The sequence below is a fragment of the Phoxinus phoxinus genome (assembly GCF_949152265.1).
Source record: "Phoxinus phoxinus genome assembly, chromosome: 24".
Taxonomy (NCBI): domain Eukaryota; kingdom Metazoa; phylum Chordata; class Actinopteri; order Cypriniformes; family Leuciscidae; genus Phoxinus; species Phoxinus phoxinus.
Window position 1 is genome coordinate 26,891,091 of NC_136899.1, and position 16,755 is coordinate 26,907,845.

At 44.3% G+C, this 16,755-nt stretch overlaps 1 protein-coding gene across 2 annotated transcripts in view; it reads right to left on the bottom strand.

Moving 5' to 3' along the window:
• Positions 1-1,176: 1,176 nt before the first annotated feature.
• lancl2 (LanC lantibiotic synthetase component C-like 2 (bacterial)) overlaps positions 1,177-16,755 on the bottom strand; it is a 32,196-nt gene continuing 16,617 nt past the window's right edge. For both annotated transcript variants that reach the window (XM_079602615.1, XM_079602616.1), the window contains exons 6-10: positions 16,185-16,331; positions 14,158-14,340; positions 3,825-4,001; positions 3,617-3,689; positions 1,177-1,921 (exon numbers count right to left, since the gene is read on the bottom strand). In XM_079602615.1, the coding sequence (XP_079458741.1) occupies positions 1,845-1,921; positions 3,617-3,689; positions 3,825-4,001; positions 14,158-14,340; positions 16,185-16,331 (657 nt within the window). In that variant the 3' untranslated portion in view covers positions 1,177-1,844. The remainder of the gene's footprint in view (positions 1,922-3,616; positions 3,690-3,824; positions 4,002-14,157; positions 14,341-16,184; positions 16,332-16,755) is intronic.

Genomic DNA, 16,755 nt, shown 5'->3' on the forward strand with positions numbered 1-16,755 from the left:
TCGTTTGAAATAAAGATGCCAATTAAACCTTTGTAATTTATATAGTACTAGACACAATTTTCTATGAAATACATCGGCCTACACTTTATTGGCCGAATAACTGCGCGAGGATGACGCACAAGCTCAGTCTGCAGAGATGAACGTGTTATTAACTTTTGAATAAAAGCTGACGCGGGACAAAATGCCCGATTTCCCAACACGTTGAACTGAGCAATGCCATTGTTAATCTTAATTGTTAAGAAAATTAAAGGAAATAAATGAATAAATCAAGCCTTTATTACATAACACTAGGCGATATCTCTCAGTTATCTCGGCCTTCTCTCGGTTGACCTGCTGATGAATCTTCACGGGTCGAAACATAAACATCGCATTCATCAATAATCTGGATCAGCAGAGATGGAGAATGACCTCAAGAACTGCTCTCGCCGCGGCTCCTCTGAGCACCACATCAGGGCCTGAAGCGCTTCTCTCCTCCACGGCCGGAGTAATGGATGTTATAGGCCAGGAGGCTGATGGGCGGCCACACCCCCTGCACCCCTAGTTCCTGCGTCTGTGGACCAATGACACTACGATGAGCATTTACTACTTTTAAAAAAATGCGGGTCAGGAAGCGGGTCGGGTATTTATTTATTTTCTGCGATCCATGTTGCGGGTTAGGGTTAGATGAAAACTTCTGATTGGCTCGGATCGGCCAAACAAATCAGGTTTTTGCCAGGAGGGTTTCTAGGAGACTCACCATAGTGTGTGTGTGTGTGTGTAAAAGGACACAAGCCTTTGAAGCTCCGCCCCCTGTGCCGGGAGCAGCGGCTCATTTGCATTTAAAGGGACACACACAAAACGGTGTGTTTTTGCTCACCCTCACAAAGTGACACTTTAACATGCGATATAAGAATATCTGTGGGGTATTTTGAGCTAAAACTTCTCACACACACACACACACACACACACACACACACACACACACACACACACACACACACACACACTCTGGGGACATCAGAGACTTATTCTACATCTTGTGAAAAGGGCATTAACGTAAATGCGTGTAACAACGTAAATCAATAGAACGCATAGGCCACGTGTTGGCAGAATAACACATTAGCATCTGGAGGGAATAATATGGATTTTTTTCCCAGAAAACTTCTTACACAAAATAAATTCAAGCACTTTCAAGGACCCGTATCGGTGTGTGTTTATTTTCAAAAACTTTCCAGGGCCTTGATTTTTTTTTTCCAGATTCACAAACTCTCAAGGGTTTGCAGGCGCGTGGGACCCGGGAGAATGACCCGTGACCTGTGACCTGTGACCCGTGACCTGCAGTGTGCACTAGACTCAGACATTACACCGCTTCAGAAAAGGCCAGATTTATTGACACATTCACATCAGCTTCTGCCTGAGGAACCGTATGTACATTCATTCAGGTTTAATGGATTCGTTCCTTCGAGTCGATGGCGACTGGAACACAGTACACACTTGACAAACATACAGAGTCGGATTCGGGGTAATTGGCCTAAAGACACACACACACACACACACACACACACACACACACACACACACACACACACACACACGACACCATGCGTGTTTCCATCCTCATGCAAAGACGAGACGACGAACGAATCCAGGCACTGCGCTCCACCAACACACATGCAAACACAGAAACATGATGTGCGACAGAAAGACATCAGCTAAACTCAAACATGTATTAGCTTCACATATAACTGATGAAGAGCACAGGCTGCCAGAGCTCAAGCGCTGCTAGCGGACGCTGTTGTGTGTCCAGCGGGCGGTCCTGCGCTCTCCTGATGGAGAGCAAGAGTCCATGAGTCCAGACGCACAGGTCAAAGTTCAAACGCAGGGAAGCGGGATCCCTCGGGCTGGAGGACGTCTGAGAGATAGTGGACGGCTCCTGCCATTCCTGCAGACACAACAGCCGGTCAGGACATCCATCACATCATAACATGTGCTTAGCCTCAAAGATGTGCTGCTCCTCTGTGTCGTATATCGAGAGAAGCGCTTCAGGAACAAGAACACATGTGGGCGGGGCTTGATTGTGTCTGAGGAACTGATTGGATGGTTGTGGTTTGCTATTGGCTGATCTCATGTGAGTGACAGGTTATAGCCCCGCCCCCGTCATCATCAGAGAAGAGAAGAGATGCTGCGAGAGGAACTTATTCTCATTCAACATTATTAACACAATAATGATGATGTGCACTGATAAATCATTTACAATAAACACTGCAATATTCCACAAAAAATAAAGATTTGACCATTTTGATTAAATGGTGACTTCAAGTCCACATGCCTTATTGAATTAGACTAAATAAATAAATACAGACAAATTTTTCTCATTAATATGCAGTGTGTGCGCGTGTGTGTGTGTGTATGTGTGCGTGTGTGTGTATGTGTGCGTGTGTGTGTGTGTGTGTGTGACCAACGACTGAGGAAGAGACGGGAGTCTCCAAGCGACCAATCAGAGTGTGGCTTTTAATGAGCCATGGCGTGCAGGAAGTGTGTTGCCATGACAACAGCAGCAGAGGAGGACTATAGATGCCGACTGAGCGTTCCTCGAGCAGCACTTACTTCAACTCCATCAAACTGGAAATACACAGATTTGGTATTTTCCTCTTTATTCAGGATAGAGAGAGATGAGGAGAGAGATGAGGAGAGAGAGAGAGTGGACGAGAGAGAGAGAGAGAGAGAGAGAGAGAGAGAGAGAGAGGAGTCAGGACATGTAGCGCGCGGGATTAGAAGCTAACGCTGGAGCTCGTTCACTAGAGAAACGCTGGAGAGATCTTTAATGAATAAATGTTTTTAAAATGATTTGAAAACAAAAGTCAAAAGTCAAAAGTGACAGTAAATACATTTATAATGTTACAAAATATTCTATTTCAAATAAATGCTGTTCTTTTTAACTTTCTATTCATCAAAGAAAGATCATCAAAGATCATCATATTACACTGATTTCTGGAGGATCATGTGACACTGAAGACTGGAGTAATGATGATAAACTCAGCTTTGATCACAGGAATAAATTACACTTTACTATATATTCACATAGAGAACTGATGATTTACATTATTATAATATTTCACAGTTTTACTGTATTTTGATCAGATAAACGCAGCTTTGGTGAGCAGAAGAGCACATTTTTGAACAGTATGTATATGAAGACTATATACTTAATCAATATAAACTGTAATAATGCGCTTCACAATAAAAGGAGCACATGTGTGGAAGCACATAAATAAATAATATAATAAAAGGAGCCAATTCTCACACTCAGAAATCATATACTGTTAGAACATGAGAATATAGACCTTATGCGCTTATAGACACGAGCGCGCAGCATCTTTACAATATTATCTTTACATTTGAAGTGGATTTACTTAATTCAAAGTTAAGGAAAGTGATCATGAGGATTGTAATGTTTAAAGCAGACGTCTTAACAAATGTCAGTCGACCGGGAAGATTTTAAAACGACCCGTTCATTCATGAATAGCAAGATCGCTGTGAGAAGACAGAGCGGAAGACAAAAGACAACGAGCGCAGAGCTGGAAAGGGGCGGAGCTACAGAAGGCCTGAAGAGAACAGAGACGTGATGACGATTTACCTTCAAACAGGGAATACGGCCGGTCAGGGATGCGGCAGCCGTGCTTCCCGTAGTCCAGACACCATTCAGCAAACTAGACACACACACACACACACACACACACACACGAGTCGTCAGAAACACCAAACACGCTTTATAAGAAAACATTAATCTGCCTGAAGTGTGTTTGTGTGTGTATGTGACACACACACACACACACACACTCTACCTTGCAGGCCCGGTACAGGTACTTCTTGTCGTGTGTGAGCTGGTAGAGGGAGAGGAAGGCGTATCCGTTCCCTGCGGTGCCGTGACAGATCCCGTAACCTTTCCTCAGCAGACCTTTCTGCCAGATCAGCTCTCCACAGTCCACAGCGTCACGCAGGTATTTCTCATCCCTGAACACCTGACACACACACACACACAACACACAGATTACAGCGTCACGCAGGTACTTCTCATCCCTGAACACCTGATACACACACACACACACAACAGATTACAGCGTCACGCAGGTACTTCTCATCCCTGAACACCTGACACACACACAACACGCAGATTACAGCGTCACACAACAACACACAGATTACAGCGTCACGCAGGTACTTCTCATCCCTGAACACCTGACACACACACAACACACAGATTACAGCGTCACACAACAACACACAGATTACAGCGTCACACAGGTACTTCTCATCCCTGAACACCTGACACACACACAACACGCAGATTACAGCGTCACACACACAACACACAGATTACAGCGTCACGCAGGTACTTCTCATCCCTGAACACCTGACACACACACACACACACAACTGATTACAGCGTCACACAACAACACACAGATTACAGCGTCACACAGGTACTTCTCATCCCTGAACACCTGACACACACACAACACACACACACACACACAACACGCAGATTACAGCATCACACAACAACACACAGATTACAGCATCACACACAACACACAGATTACAGCGTCACTCAACAACACACAGATTACAGCGTCACACAACAACACACAGATTACAGCGTCACTCAACAACACACAGATGACAGCATCACACAACAACACACAGATTACAGCATCACACACAACACGCAGATTACAGCGTCACACAACAACACACAGATTACAGCATCACACACAACACACAGATTACAGCGTCACACAACACACAGATTACAGCGTCACACAACAACACACAGATTACAGCGTCACACAACAACACGCAGATTACAGCGTCACACAACAACACACAGATTACAGCGTCACACAACAACACACAGATTACAGCGTCACTCAACAACACGCAGATTACAGCGTCACACAACAACACACAGATTACAGCGTCACACAACAACACACATATTACAGCGTCACACAACAACACACAGATTACAGCGTCACACAACAACACACAGATTACAGCGTCACTCAACAACACACAGATTACAGCGTCACACACAACACACAGATTACAGCGTCACACAACAACACACAGATTACAGCGTCACACAACAACACACAGATTACAGCGTCACACAACAACACACAGATTACAGCGTCACACAACAACACACAGATTACAGCGTCACTCAACAACACACAGATTACAGCGTCACACAACAACACACAGATTACAGCGTCACACAACAACACAGATTACAGCGTCACTCAACAACACACAGATTACAGCGTCACACAACAACACACAGATTACAGCGTCACTCAACAACACACAGATTACAGCGTCACACAACAACACACAGATTACAGCGTCACACAACAACACACAGATTACAGCGTCACACAACAACACACAGATTACAGCGTCACACAACAACACGCAGATTACAGCGTCACACAACAACACGCAGATTACAGCGTCACACAACAACACACAGATTACAGCGTCACACAACAACACACAGATTACAGCGTCACACAACAACACACAGATTACAGCGTCACACACGACACACAGATTACAGCGTCACACAACAACACACAGATTACAGCGTCACACACACAACACACAGATTACAGCGTCACACAACAACACACAGATTATAGCGTCACACACAACAACACAGATTATAGCGTCACACAACAACTCACAGATTACAGCGTCACACAACAACACACCGATTACAGCGTCACACACAACACACAGATTACAGCGTCACACACAACACACAGATTACAGCGTCACACAACAACACACCGATTACAGCGTCACACACAACACACAGATTACAGCGTCACACACAACACACAGATTACAGCGTCACACACAACACACAGATTACAGCGTCACACACAACACAGATTACAGCGTCACACAACAACACACAGATTACAGCGTCACACAACAACACACAGATTACAGCGTCACACAACAACACACAGATTACAGCGTCACACACAACACACAGATTACAGCGTCACACAACAACACACAGATTACAGCGTCACACAACAACACACAGATTACAGCGTCACACAACAACACACAGATTACAGCGTCACACACGACACACAGATTACAGCGTCACACACGACACACAGATTACAGCGTCACACAACAACACACAGATTACAGCGTCACACACACAACACACAGATTACAGCGTCACACAACAACACACAGATTACAGCGTCACACACAACACACAGATTACAGCGTCACACAACAACACACAGATTACAGCGTCACACAACAACACACAGATTACAGCGTCACACAACAACACACAGATTACAGCGTCACACACGACACACAGATTACAGCGTCACACAACAACACACAGATTACAGCGTCACACACACAACACACAGATTACAGCGTCACACAACAACACACAGATTATAGCGTCACACACAACAACACAGATTATAGCGTCACACAACAACTCACAGATTACAGCGTCACACAACAACACACCGATTACAGCGTCACACACAACACACAGATTACAGCGTCACACACAACACACAGATTACAGCGTCACACAACAACACACCGATTACAGCGTCACACACAACACACAGATTACAGCGTCACACACAACACACAGATTACAGCGTCACACACAACACACAGATTACAGCGTCACACACAACACAGATTACAGCGTCACACAACAACACACAGATTACAGCGTCACACAACAACACACAGATTACAGCGTCACACAACAACACACAGATTACAGCGTCACACACAACACACAGATTACAGCGTCACACAACAACACACAGATTACAGCGTCACACACAACAACACAGATTATAGCGTCACACAACAACTCACAGATTACAGCGTCACACAACAACACACCGATTACAGCGTCACACACAACACACAGATTACAGCGTCACACACAACACACAGATTACAGCGTCACACAACAACACACAAATTACAGCATCACACACAACACACATATTACAGCGTCACACACAACACACAGATTACAGCATCACACAACAACACACAGATTACAGCGTCACACAACAACACACAGATTCCAGCGTCACACAACAACACACAGATTACAACACACACAACAACACACAGCGTCACACAACAACACACAGATTACAGCGTCACACACAACACACAGATTACAGTGTCACACACAACACACAGATTACAGCGTCACACAACAACACACAGATTACAGCGTCGCACAACAACACACAGATTACAGCGTCACACAACAACACACAGATTACAGCGTCACACACAACACACAGATTACAGCGTCACACAACAACACACAGATTACAGCGTCGCACAACAACACACAGATTACAGTGTCACACAACAACACAGAGATTACAGCGTCACACACAACACACAGATTACAGCGTCACACACAACACACAGATTACAGCGTCACACACAACACACAGATTACAGCGTCACACAACAACACACAGATTACAGCGTCACACAACAACACACAGATTACAGCGTCACACAACAACACACAGATTACAGCATCACACAACAACACACAGATTACAGCGTCACACACACAACACACAGATTACAGCGTCACACAACAACACACAATTACAGCGTCACACAACAACACACAGATTACAGCGTCACACACAACACACAGATTACAGCGTCACACAACAACACACAGATTACAGCGTCACACAACAACACACAGATTACAGCGTCACACAACAACACACAGATTACAGCGTCACACAACAACACACAGATTACAGCGTCACGCAACAACACACAGATTACAGCGTCACGCAACAACACACAGATTACAGCGTCACACAACACACAGATTACAGCGTCACACACAACACACAGATTACAGCGTCACACAACAACACACAGATTACAGCGTCACACAACAACACACAGATTACAGCGTCACACAACAACACACAGATTACAGCGTCACACAACAACACACAGATTACAGCGCTGTAATCACACACAACACACAGATTACAACGTCACACAAAACACACAGATTACAGCGTCACACACAACACAAAGATTACAGCATCACACACAACACACAGATTACAGCGTCACACAACAACACACATATTACAGCGCTGTAATCACACACAACACACAGATTACAACGTCACACAAAACACACAGATTACAGCGTCACACACAACACAAAGATTACAGCATCACACACAACACACAGATTACAGCGTCACACACAACACACAGATTACAGCGTCACACAACAACACACAGATTACAGCATCACACAACAACACACAGATTACAGCGTCACACACAACACAAAGATTACAGCATCACACACAACACACAGATTACAGCGTCACACAACAACACACATATTACAGCGCTGTAATCACACACAACACACAGATTACAACGTCACACAAAACACACAGATTACAGCGTCACACACAACACAAAGATTACAGCATCACACACAACACACAGATTACAGCGTCACACAACAACACACAGATTACAGCGTCACACAACAACACACAGATTACAGCGTCACACAACAACACACAGATTACAGCATCACACAACAACACACAGATTACAGCGTCACACACACAACACACAGATTACAGCGTCACACAACAACACACAGATTACAGCGTCACACAACAACACACAGATTACAGCGTCACACACACAACACACAGATTACAGCGTCACACAACAACACACAGATTACAGCGTCACACAACAACACACAGATTACAGCGTCACACAACAACACACAGATTACAGCATCACACAACAACACACAGATTACAGCGTCACACACACAACACACAGATTACAGCGTCACACAACAACACACAGATTACAGCATCACACAACAACACACAGATTACAGCGTCACACACACAACACACAGATTACAGCGTCACACAACAACACACAGATTACAGCGTCACACAACAACACACAGATTACAGCGTCACACACAACACACAGATTACAGCATCACACAACAACACACAGATTACAGCGCCACACACACAACACACAGATTACAGCGTCACACACACAACTCACAGATTACAGCGTCACACAACAACACACAGATTACAGCGTCACACAACAACACACAGATTACAGCGTCACACAACAACACACAGATTACAGCGTCACACAACAACACACAGATTACAGCGTCACACAACAACACACAGATTACAGCGTCACACAGGTACTCCTCAACCTCTTACAACGCCTCATTTACTGGGCACATCCTCATCTGCATATCATTTGCATACGATTATGCATCCACGTGACACCATGTTTAACGGTACAAGACATTAGGAGAATGAGATACGGATGTGCGTCACATTACAGTGATAAAATCATTTAGTAGCCGATCCTTGCCTTGTTTTTGAATAAATAAATAAAATAGTATAAAATACATTTCAGAGAAAGTTTTTCTCAATCTTTTCCACTGACCAAACAGTATTTTTAATTGCTTTATATTTTTAATGGAAACAGATAGACCTTATTGTGCATTATTGATCATTATTAGCTATTATCATGCGCTGAGCAGACATCAGAACACAGCATTCCTCAGGAGAAGTGTTCAACAGCAGCGCATCCTTACTAATATTTACATTCATTAGAATATAATTTTTTTTGTAACTTCTCGGTAATGATTTAATGTAATTTAAGTGCTTAACTCCATTAATGAGAATGTCATATTTAATTTAAATGTGTATATCAGAAGTAAAACACACTTTAAATCCTATTTTTATATATTTAAACAGTTATTGTGAACATGCACTGTGTTTATGATTATGATGATAAGTGTTTTTCCTTCATCAGTCCCTCAGATCTCCATCGGTGTCGTTAAATGCTCCGTCTCTGTGTGTGTGTGTGTGTGTGTGTGTGTGGCGTACGGCTCGTTCAGGGCGACGGTTATAAACGAGACCCGGATCTCTACCGCACACTCCTGTGATGACGCTGACAAATCACACTGATTATGTTTTAATTACAGTAATTACATTGGTGCAGTCAAATCCAATAATGACAGGTCTGCAGACTGTGCTTACGGTCCTAACCCTTCCCGTCTGCGCAGAAGAACACGCTCACTGTCTATTCATGATATTTCATTTATCTATCTATATCCCTATCATCACCATTTAAAAGATCCAAAGTTTGAGGTCAGTGAGATTTAAAAAAAAGAAATTAATACTTTTATTCATCATGGTTTTAATTGACACTATACTATTTAACTATGCAACTAAACTTTTAGTACTTTTAAAACTTTTAATACATACAACGGTAGTTGTATAACATTTTTAAATATCACAATGAAGCCAATTTCACTGATAAAATAAAAATAAGGTTTTATGCTTGTAAGAAATGACCACTAGATGTCGCTGTCGGCTGCTGTAAGGAACGAAGAAAGAAACTTTTAAAACAACAACCGAAGAACATGCCACTGAGCCTGAGACGGGTGTGTATCGTACAGTACCGTAACTGTACACTGCACTCATGAAACATGCAGCCCAGAGAGAGCCTGTAGAGATGCAACTCCTGCTGTAAATCCTGATGTGTGTGTGTGTGTGATCAAGTGCTAATATATATATATTTATCAAATTTGGATTTCACATCGAGCCGTTGAGTGTATGTATTGAGTCGATGAGTGTGTGTATTGAGCCGATGAGTGTGTGTATTGAGCCGATGAGTGTGTGTATAGAGCCGATGAGTGTGTGTATTGAGCCGATGAGTGTGTGTATAGAGCCGATGAGTGTGTGTATAGAGCCGATGCGTGTGTGTATTGAGCCGATGAGTGTGTGTATTGAGCCGATGAGTGTGTGTATCGAGCCGATGAGTGTGTGTATTGAGCCGATGAGTGTGTGTATCGAGCCGATGAGTGTGTGTATTGAGCCGATGAGTGTGTGTATCGAGCCGATGAGTGTGTGTATCGAGCCGATGAGTGTGTGTATTGAGCCGATGAGTGTGTGTATTGAGCCGATGAGTGTGTGTATTGAGCCGATGAGTGTGTGTATTGAGCCGATGAGTGTGTGTATTGAGCCGATGAGTGTGTGTATTGAGCCGATGAGTGTGTGTATTGAGCCGATGAGTGTGTGTATTGAGCCGATGATGAGTGTGTGTATCGAGCCGATGAGTGTGTGTATAGAGCCGATGAGTGTGTGTATTGAGCCGATGAGTGTGTATTGAGCCGATGAGTGTGTGTATTGAGCCGATGAGTGTGAGTATTGAGCCGATGAGTGTGAGTATTGAGCCGATGAGTGTGTGTATTGAGCCGATGAGTGTGTATTGAGCCGATGAGTGAGTATTGAGCCGATGAGTGTGTGTATTGAGCCGATGAGTGTGTGTATAGAGCCGATGAATGTGTGTATAGAGCCGATGAGTGTGTGTATAGAGCCGATGAGTGTGTGTATTGAGCCGATGAGTGTGTGTATTGAGCCGATGCGTGTGTGTATTGAGCCGATGAGTGTGTGTATTGAGCCGATGAGTGTGTGTATTGAGCCGATGAGTGTGTGTATTGAGCCGATGCGTGTGTGGATTGAGCCGATGAGTGTGTGTATTGAGCCGATGAGTGTGTGTATAGAGCCGATGAGTGTGTGTATTGAGCCGATGAGTGTGTGTATAGAGCCGATGAGTGTGTGTATAGAGCCGATGAGTGTGTGTATTGAGCCGATGCGTGTGTGGATTGAGCCGATGAGTGTGTGTATAGAGCCGATGAGTGTGTGTATCGAGCCGATGAGTGTGTGTATTGAGCCGATGAGTGTGTGTATTGAGCCGATGAGTGTGTGTATTGAGCCGATGAGTGTGTGTATTGAGCCGATGAGTGTGTGTATTGAGCCGATGAGTGAGTATTGAGCCGATGAGTGTGTGTATAGAGCCGATGAGTGTGTGTATAGAGCCGATGAGTGTGTGTATTGAGCCGATGAGTGTGTGTATAGAGCCGATGAGTGTGTGTATTGAGCCGATGCGTGTGTGGATTGAGCCGATGAGTGTGTGTATAGAGCCGATGAGTGTGTGTATAGAGCCGATGAGTGTGTGTATTGAGCCGATGAGTGTGTGTATTGAGCCGATGAGTGTGTGTATTGAGCCGATGAGTGTGTGTATTGAGCCGATGAGTGTGTGGATTGAGCCGATGAGTGTGTGTATAGAGCCGATGAGTGTGTGTATAGAGCCGATGAGTGTGTGGATTGAGCCGATGAGTGTGTGTATAGAGCCGATGAGTGTATGTATAGAGCCGATGAGTGTGTGTATTGAGCCGATGAGTGTGTGGATTGAGCCGATGAGTGTGTGTATAGAGCCGATGAGTGTGTGTATAGAGCCGATGAGAGTGTGGATAGAGCCGATGAGTGTGTGTATTGAGCCGATGAGTGTGTGTATTGAGCCGATGAGTGTGTGGATTGAGCCGATGAGTGTGTGTATTGAGCCGATGAGTGTGTGTATAGAGCCGATGAGTGTGTGTATAGAGCCGATGAGTGTGTGTATAGAGCCGATGAGAGTGTGGATAGAGCCGATGAGTGTGTGTATAGAGCCGATGAGTGTGTGTATTGAGCCGATGAGTGTGTGTATTGAGCCGATGAGTGTGTGTATTGAGCCGATGAGTGTGTGTATTGAGCCGATGAGTGTGTGTATTGAGCCGATGCGTGTGTGTATTGAGCCGATGAGTGTGTGTATTGAGCCGATGAGTGTGTGTATTGAGCCGATGAGTGTGTGTATTGAGCCGATGCGTGTGTGGATTGAGCCGATGAGTGTGTGTATTGAGCCGATGAGTGTGTGTATAGAGCCGATGAGTGTGTGTATAGAGCCGATGAGTGTGTGTATTGAGCCGATGAGTGTGTGTATAGAGCCGATGAGTGTGTGTATTGAGCCGATGCGTGTGTGGATTGAGCCGATGAGTGTGTGTATAGAGCCGATGAGTGTGTGTATAGAGCCGATGAGTGTGTGTATTGAGCCGATGAGTGTGTGTATTGAGCCGATGAGTGTGTGTATTGAGCCGATGAGTGTGTGTATTGAGCCGATGAGTGTGTGTATTGAGCCGATGAGTGTGTGTATTGAGCCGATGCGTGTGTATTGAGCCGATGAGTGTGTGTATTGAGCCGATGCGTGTGTATAGAGCCGATGAGTGTGTGTATTGAGCCGATGAGTGTGTATTGAGCCGATGAGTGTGTGTATTGAGCCGATGAGTGTGTGTATTGAGCCGATGAGTGTGTGTATAGAGCCGATGAGTGTGTGTATTGAGCCGATGAGTGTGTGTATAGAGCCGATGAGTGTGTGTATAGAGCCGATGAGTGTGTGTATTGAGCCGATGAGTGTGTGTATTGAGCCGATGAGTGTGTGTATTGAGCCGATGAGTGTGTGTATTGAGCCGATGAGTGTGTGTATTGAGCCGATGAGTGTGTGTATTGAGCCGATGAGTGTGTATTGAGCCGATGAGTGTGTGTATTGAGCCGATGAGTGTGTGTATTGAGCCGATGAGTGTGTGTATTGAGCCGATGAGTGTGTATTGAGCCGATGAGTGTGTGTATTGAGCCGATGAGTGTGTGTATTGAGCCGATGAGTGTGTATTGAGCCGATGAGTGTGTGTATTGAGCCGATGAGTGTGTGTATTGAGCCGATGAGTGTGTGTATTGAGCTGATGAGTGTGTATAGAGCCGATGAGTGTGTGTATTGAGCCGATGAGTGTGTGTATTGAGCTGATGCGTGTGTATAGAGCCGATGAGTGTGTGTATTGAGCTGATGCGTGTGTATAGAGCCGATGAGTGTGTGTATTGAGCTGATGCGTGTGTATAGAGCCGATGAGTGTGTGTATAGAGCCGATGAGTGTGTGTATTGAGCCGATGAGTGTGTATTGAGCCGATGAGTGTGTGTATTGAGCCGATGAGTGTGTGTATTGAGCCGATGAGTGTGTACGATGAGTGTGTGTATTGAGCCGATGAGTGTGTGTATAGAGCCGATGCGTGTGTATTGAGCCGATGAGTGTGTGTATTGAGGCGATGCGTGTGTATTGAGCCGATGCGTGTGTGTGAGACTCACTTTATGAGCCATGAGGAGTGTGTGCAGGACTCCAGGCGCCCCGTGGCACCAGTGCACGAGTCTGTCGCTCTCGTTGCTGAGGGATGATGGGTAATTGCCGGACCGGAACCTCTTGTGCCGCAGGTAATCCACACTGGGCCGAAGCAGCTCGCTCAGGACCTCCTGGCTCACTTTAGCACTCGGCTGCGAGGACAGAGGCGCAGAATTAACCCTTTAATAACCACACACACTGCCACCGATGACCCTTCAGGGCCGCAACACCAGCGCTGCTTACAGCTCGTGCTTTCACTACTCTATACGTTTAATGAAATGAAAAAAAGAACATTTTGAATTGAACTGACTGATATTACTGTACATTTGTTCAGGCGGATCATCATCATCATCACACCTACATGAATATTTGCATCCTTTAGTTGAGAGCAGCGACGCTGGACCGTTGTGATGCTGCGTCGCCATGACGACACTCATGTTACCGTGCCGACCGCAAGCCAATCAGCTCGCAGGAGCCTATTCCATCTCTAAACAGACACTTCTGGCACTGGGACTGGAGAAGATCATTAATAGCCTATATGATGCGGTTATTGAAGTATAAATAGGAGTCACTTCTGTCAGACCAAACTTAATAAAAGCGTGTTTGAATCTACTGTTCAAACATTTAAGTCTCTTCTGCTCACCAAAGCTGCATTTATATGATCAAAAATACAGTAAAAACAGTGAAATATTATTATAATGTAGATCATCAGTTCTCTATGTGAATATATAGTAAAGTGTAATTTATTCCTGTGATCAAAGCTGAGTTTATCATCATTACTCCAGTCTTCAGTGTCACATGATCCTCCAGAAATCAGTGTAATATGATGATCTGATGATCAAGACACATTTATGATTATTATCAGTGTTGAAAGCAGTTCATATTTTTTTCAGGATTCATTGATGAATAGAAAGTTCAAAAGAACAGCATTTATTTAAAACAGAATCGTTGTAACATTATAAATGTCTCTACTGTCACTTTTGATCATTTAATGCATCCTTAATGGTATTTAAATCGTCCCTATAAAGCTTTTTAAACATGACTCTTGGTTTGGGGTTTCCTTTTATTACAGGCTTGCTTCTTTAAACACTTGTGTGATTTAGATTTCCCTAAAGCAGTTTAATATTAAAACTGAATGAGCTTCCGTCAGCAGTTATTAGTCTCAGAGAGGGCCGAAGCCGGATCTTCACTGAAGCCGTCGAGATTCCTGTTACGGTCAAGTCTGCCCACTGATCCGGTTCACAGATCAACATCCTAAAGTTCAGGATAAATTATTCATCACCTCTAACCAATCTCACAGCGGGTGACTTCAGCTAGCAGAAGAGAAGAGGAGAAGAGAAGAGGAGGAGAGAAGAGGAGAAGAGAAGAGAAGAGAAGAGAAGAGAAGAGAAGAGAAGAGAAGAGAAGAGAAGAGAAGAGAAGAGAAGAGAAGAGGAGAGGAGAGGAGAAGAGAATGCAGGCGGTTATGCCCGAATAGATGATTTATCTTTGCATTATTTGAAGATTTGTTGTATGCGAGGTAGCTGAGAAAAACACAACATGTTCAGACAAAAAAACACTATTTTCTGGAAAGGTCAGATGGTATGAGAAGGTCAAATCCTGAGAGAAGGATTCCTCATTATAATAATTAATGCGCAGAATAAAGGGGCGGGGCCTGGTTGAGTTAGTTAGTAGTGTGTTAAACTGGCGGTTATGGTAAGGGGCGGGACATTTCCCAAACACACTCGAAGCGCTCGACCAATCACAACACACTGCTCCAGCCGACCAATCAGAGCACAGTGTGCTTTTCAGAAGGAGGGGCTTCATAGAGACAGGAAGTGAACAGAGCGTTACTGACAGACTGGGAAGAGAGGAGCCGCAACAATGGAGAATATGAGGAAAATAATCAACATTCAAGCCGGAAAACCTGTTCTAGTCGAGCCTGAAAACATGTGAAAGACAGCGTAACAGATCCTGCTTTACACACACACACACACACACACACACACACACACACCTGCATGAGCATGTAGTAAATGCCTGCCAGACCGTGAGCGGCTCCGATGTACTGCTTCTTGTGCCACTCGTACAGCAGCGGACATCGCTCGCTCTTCTTCTCCTCTTTAGACAAGTTCTTCCCCGACTCCAGGATAGCCGTCACCACCTGGGAGCAACAGAGAGCACAGTGGGAAGAGATGGATCAAAGTATCGGATTATTATTCACAGCGGTTCAGCAAAGGTAAAAGAACAGATAAAAGTTTGTCAGCAATGCCACAGTGTAATATACCACAGGACTCTCACACAGGAGCAAAGGTTACATTAGTAGGGATGCACCGATATCACAATTTTGACCGATACCGATAACCGATATACTGGCCGATAAATCTAAATCCACGTTTTTATATAATTTTTAAGAGACTGATTACAAAAACAAAAGTCTCGTCATTAAAAGCCATGACCCAAGCACACAATTATAATGTTCTCATGATCAGTTTATGTAGCCGATATGTTGCACTGAACTGTATTTCCTTTTCATATTTCAAGCAATTCAAACCCATCATGGACAGCAGGACTGCACCTGAAGCGTC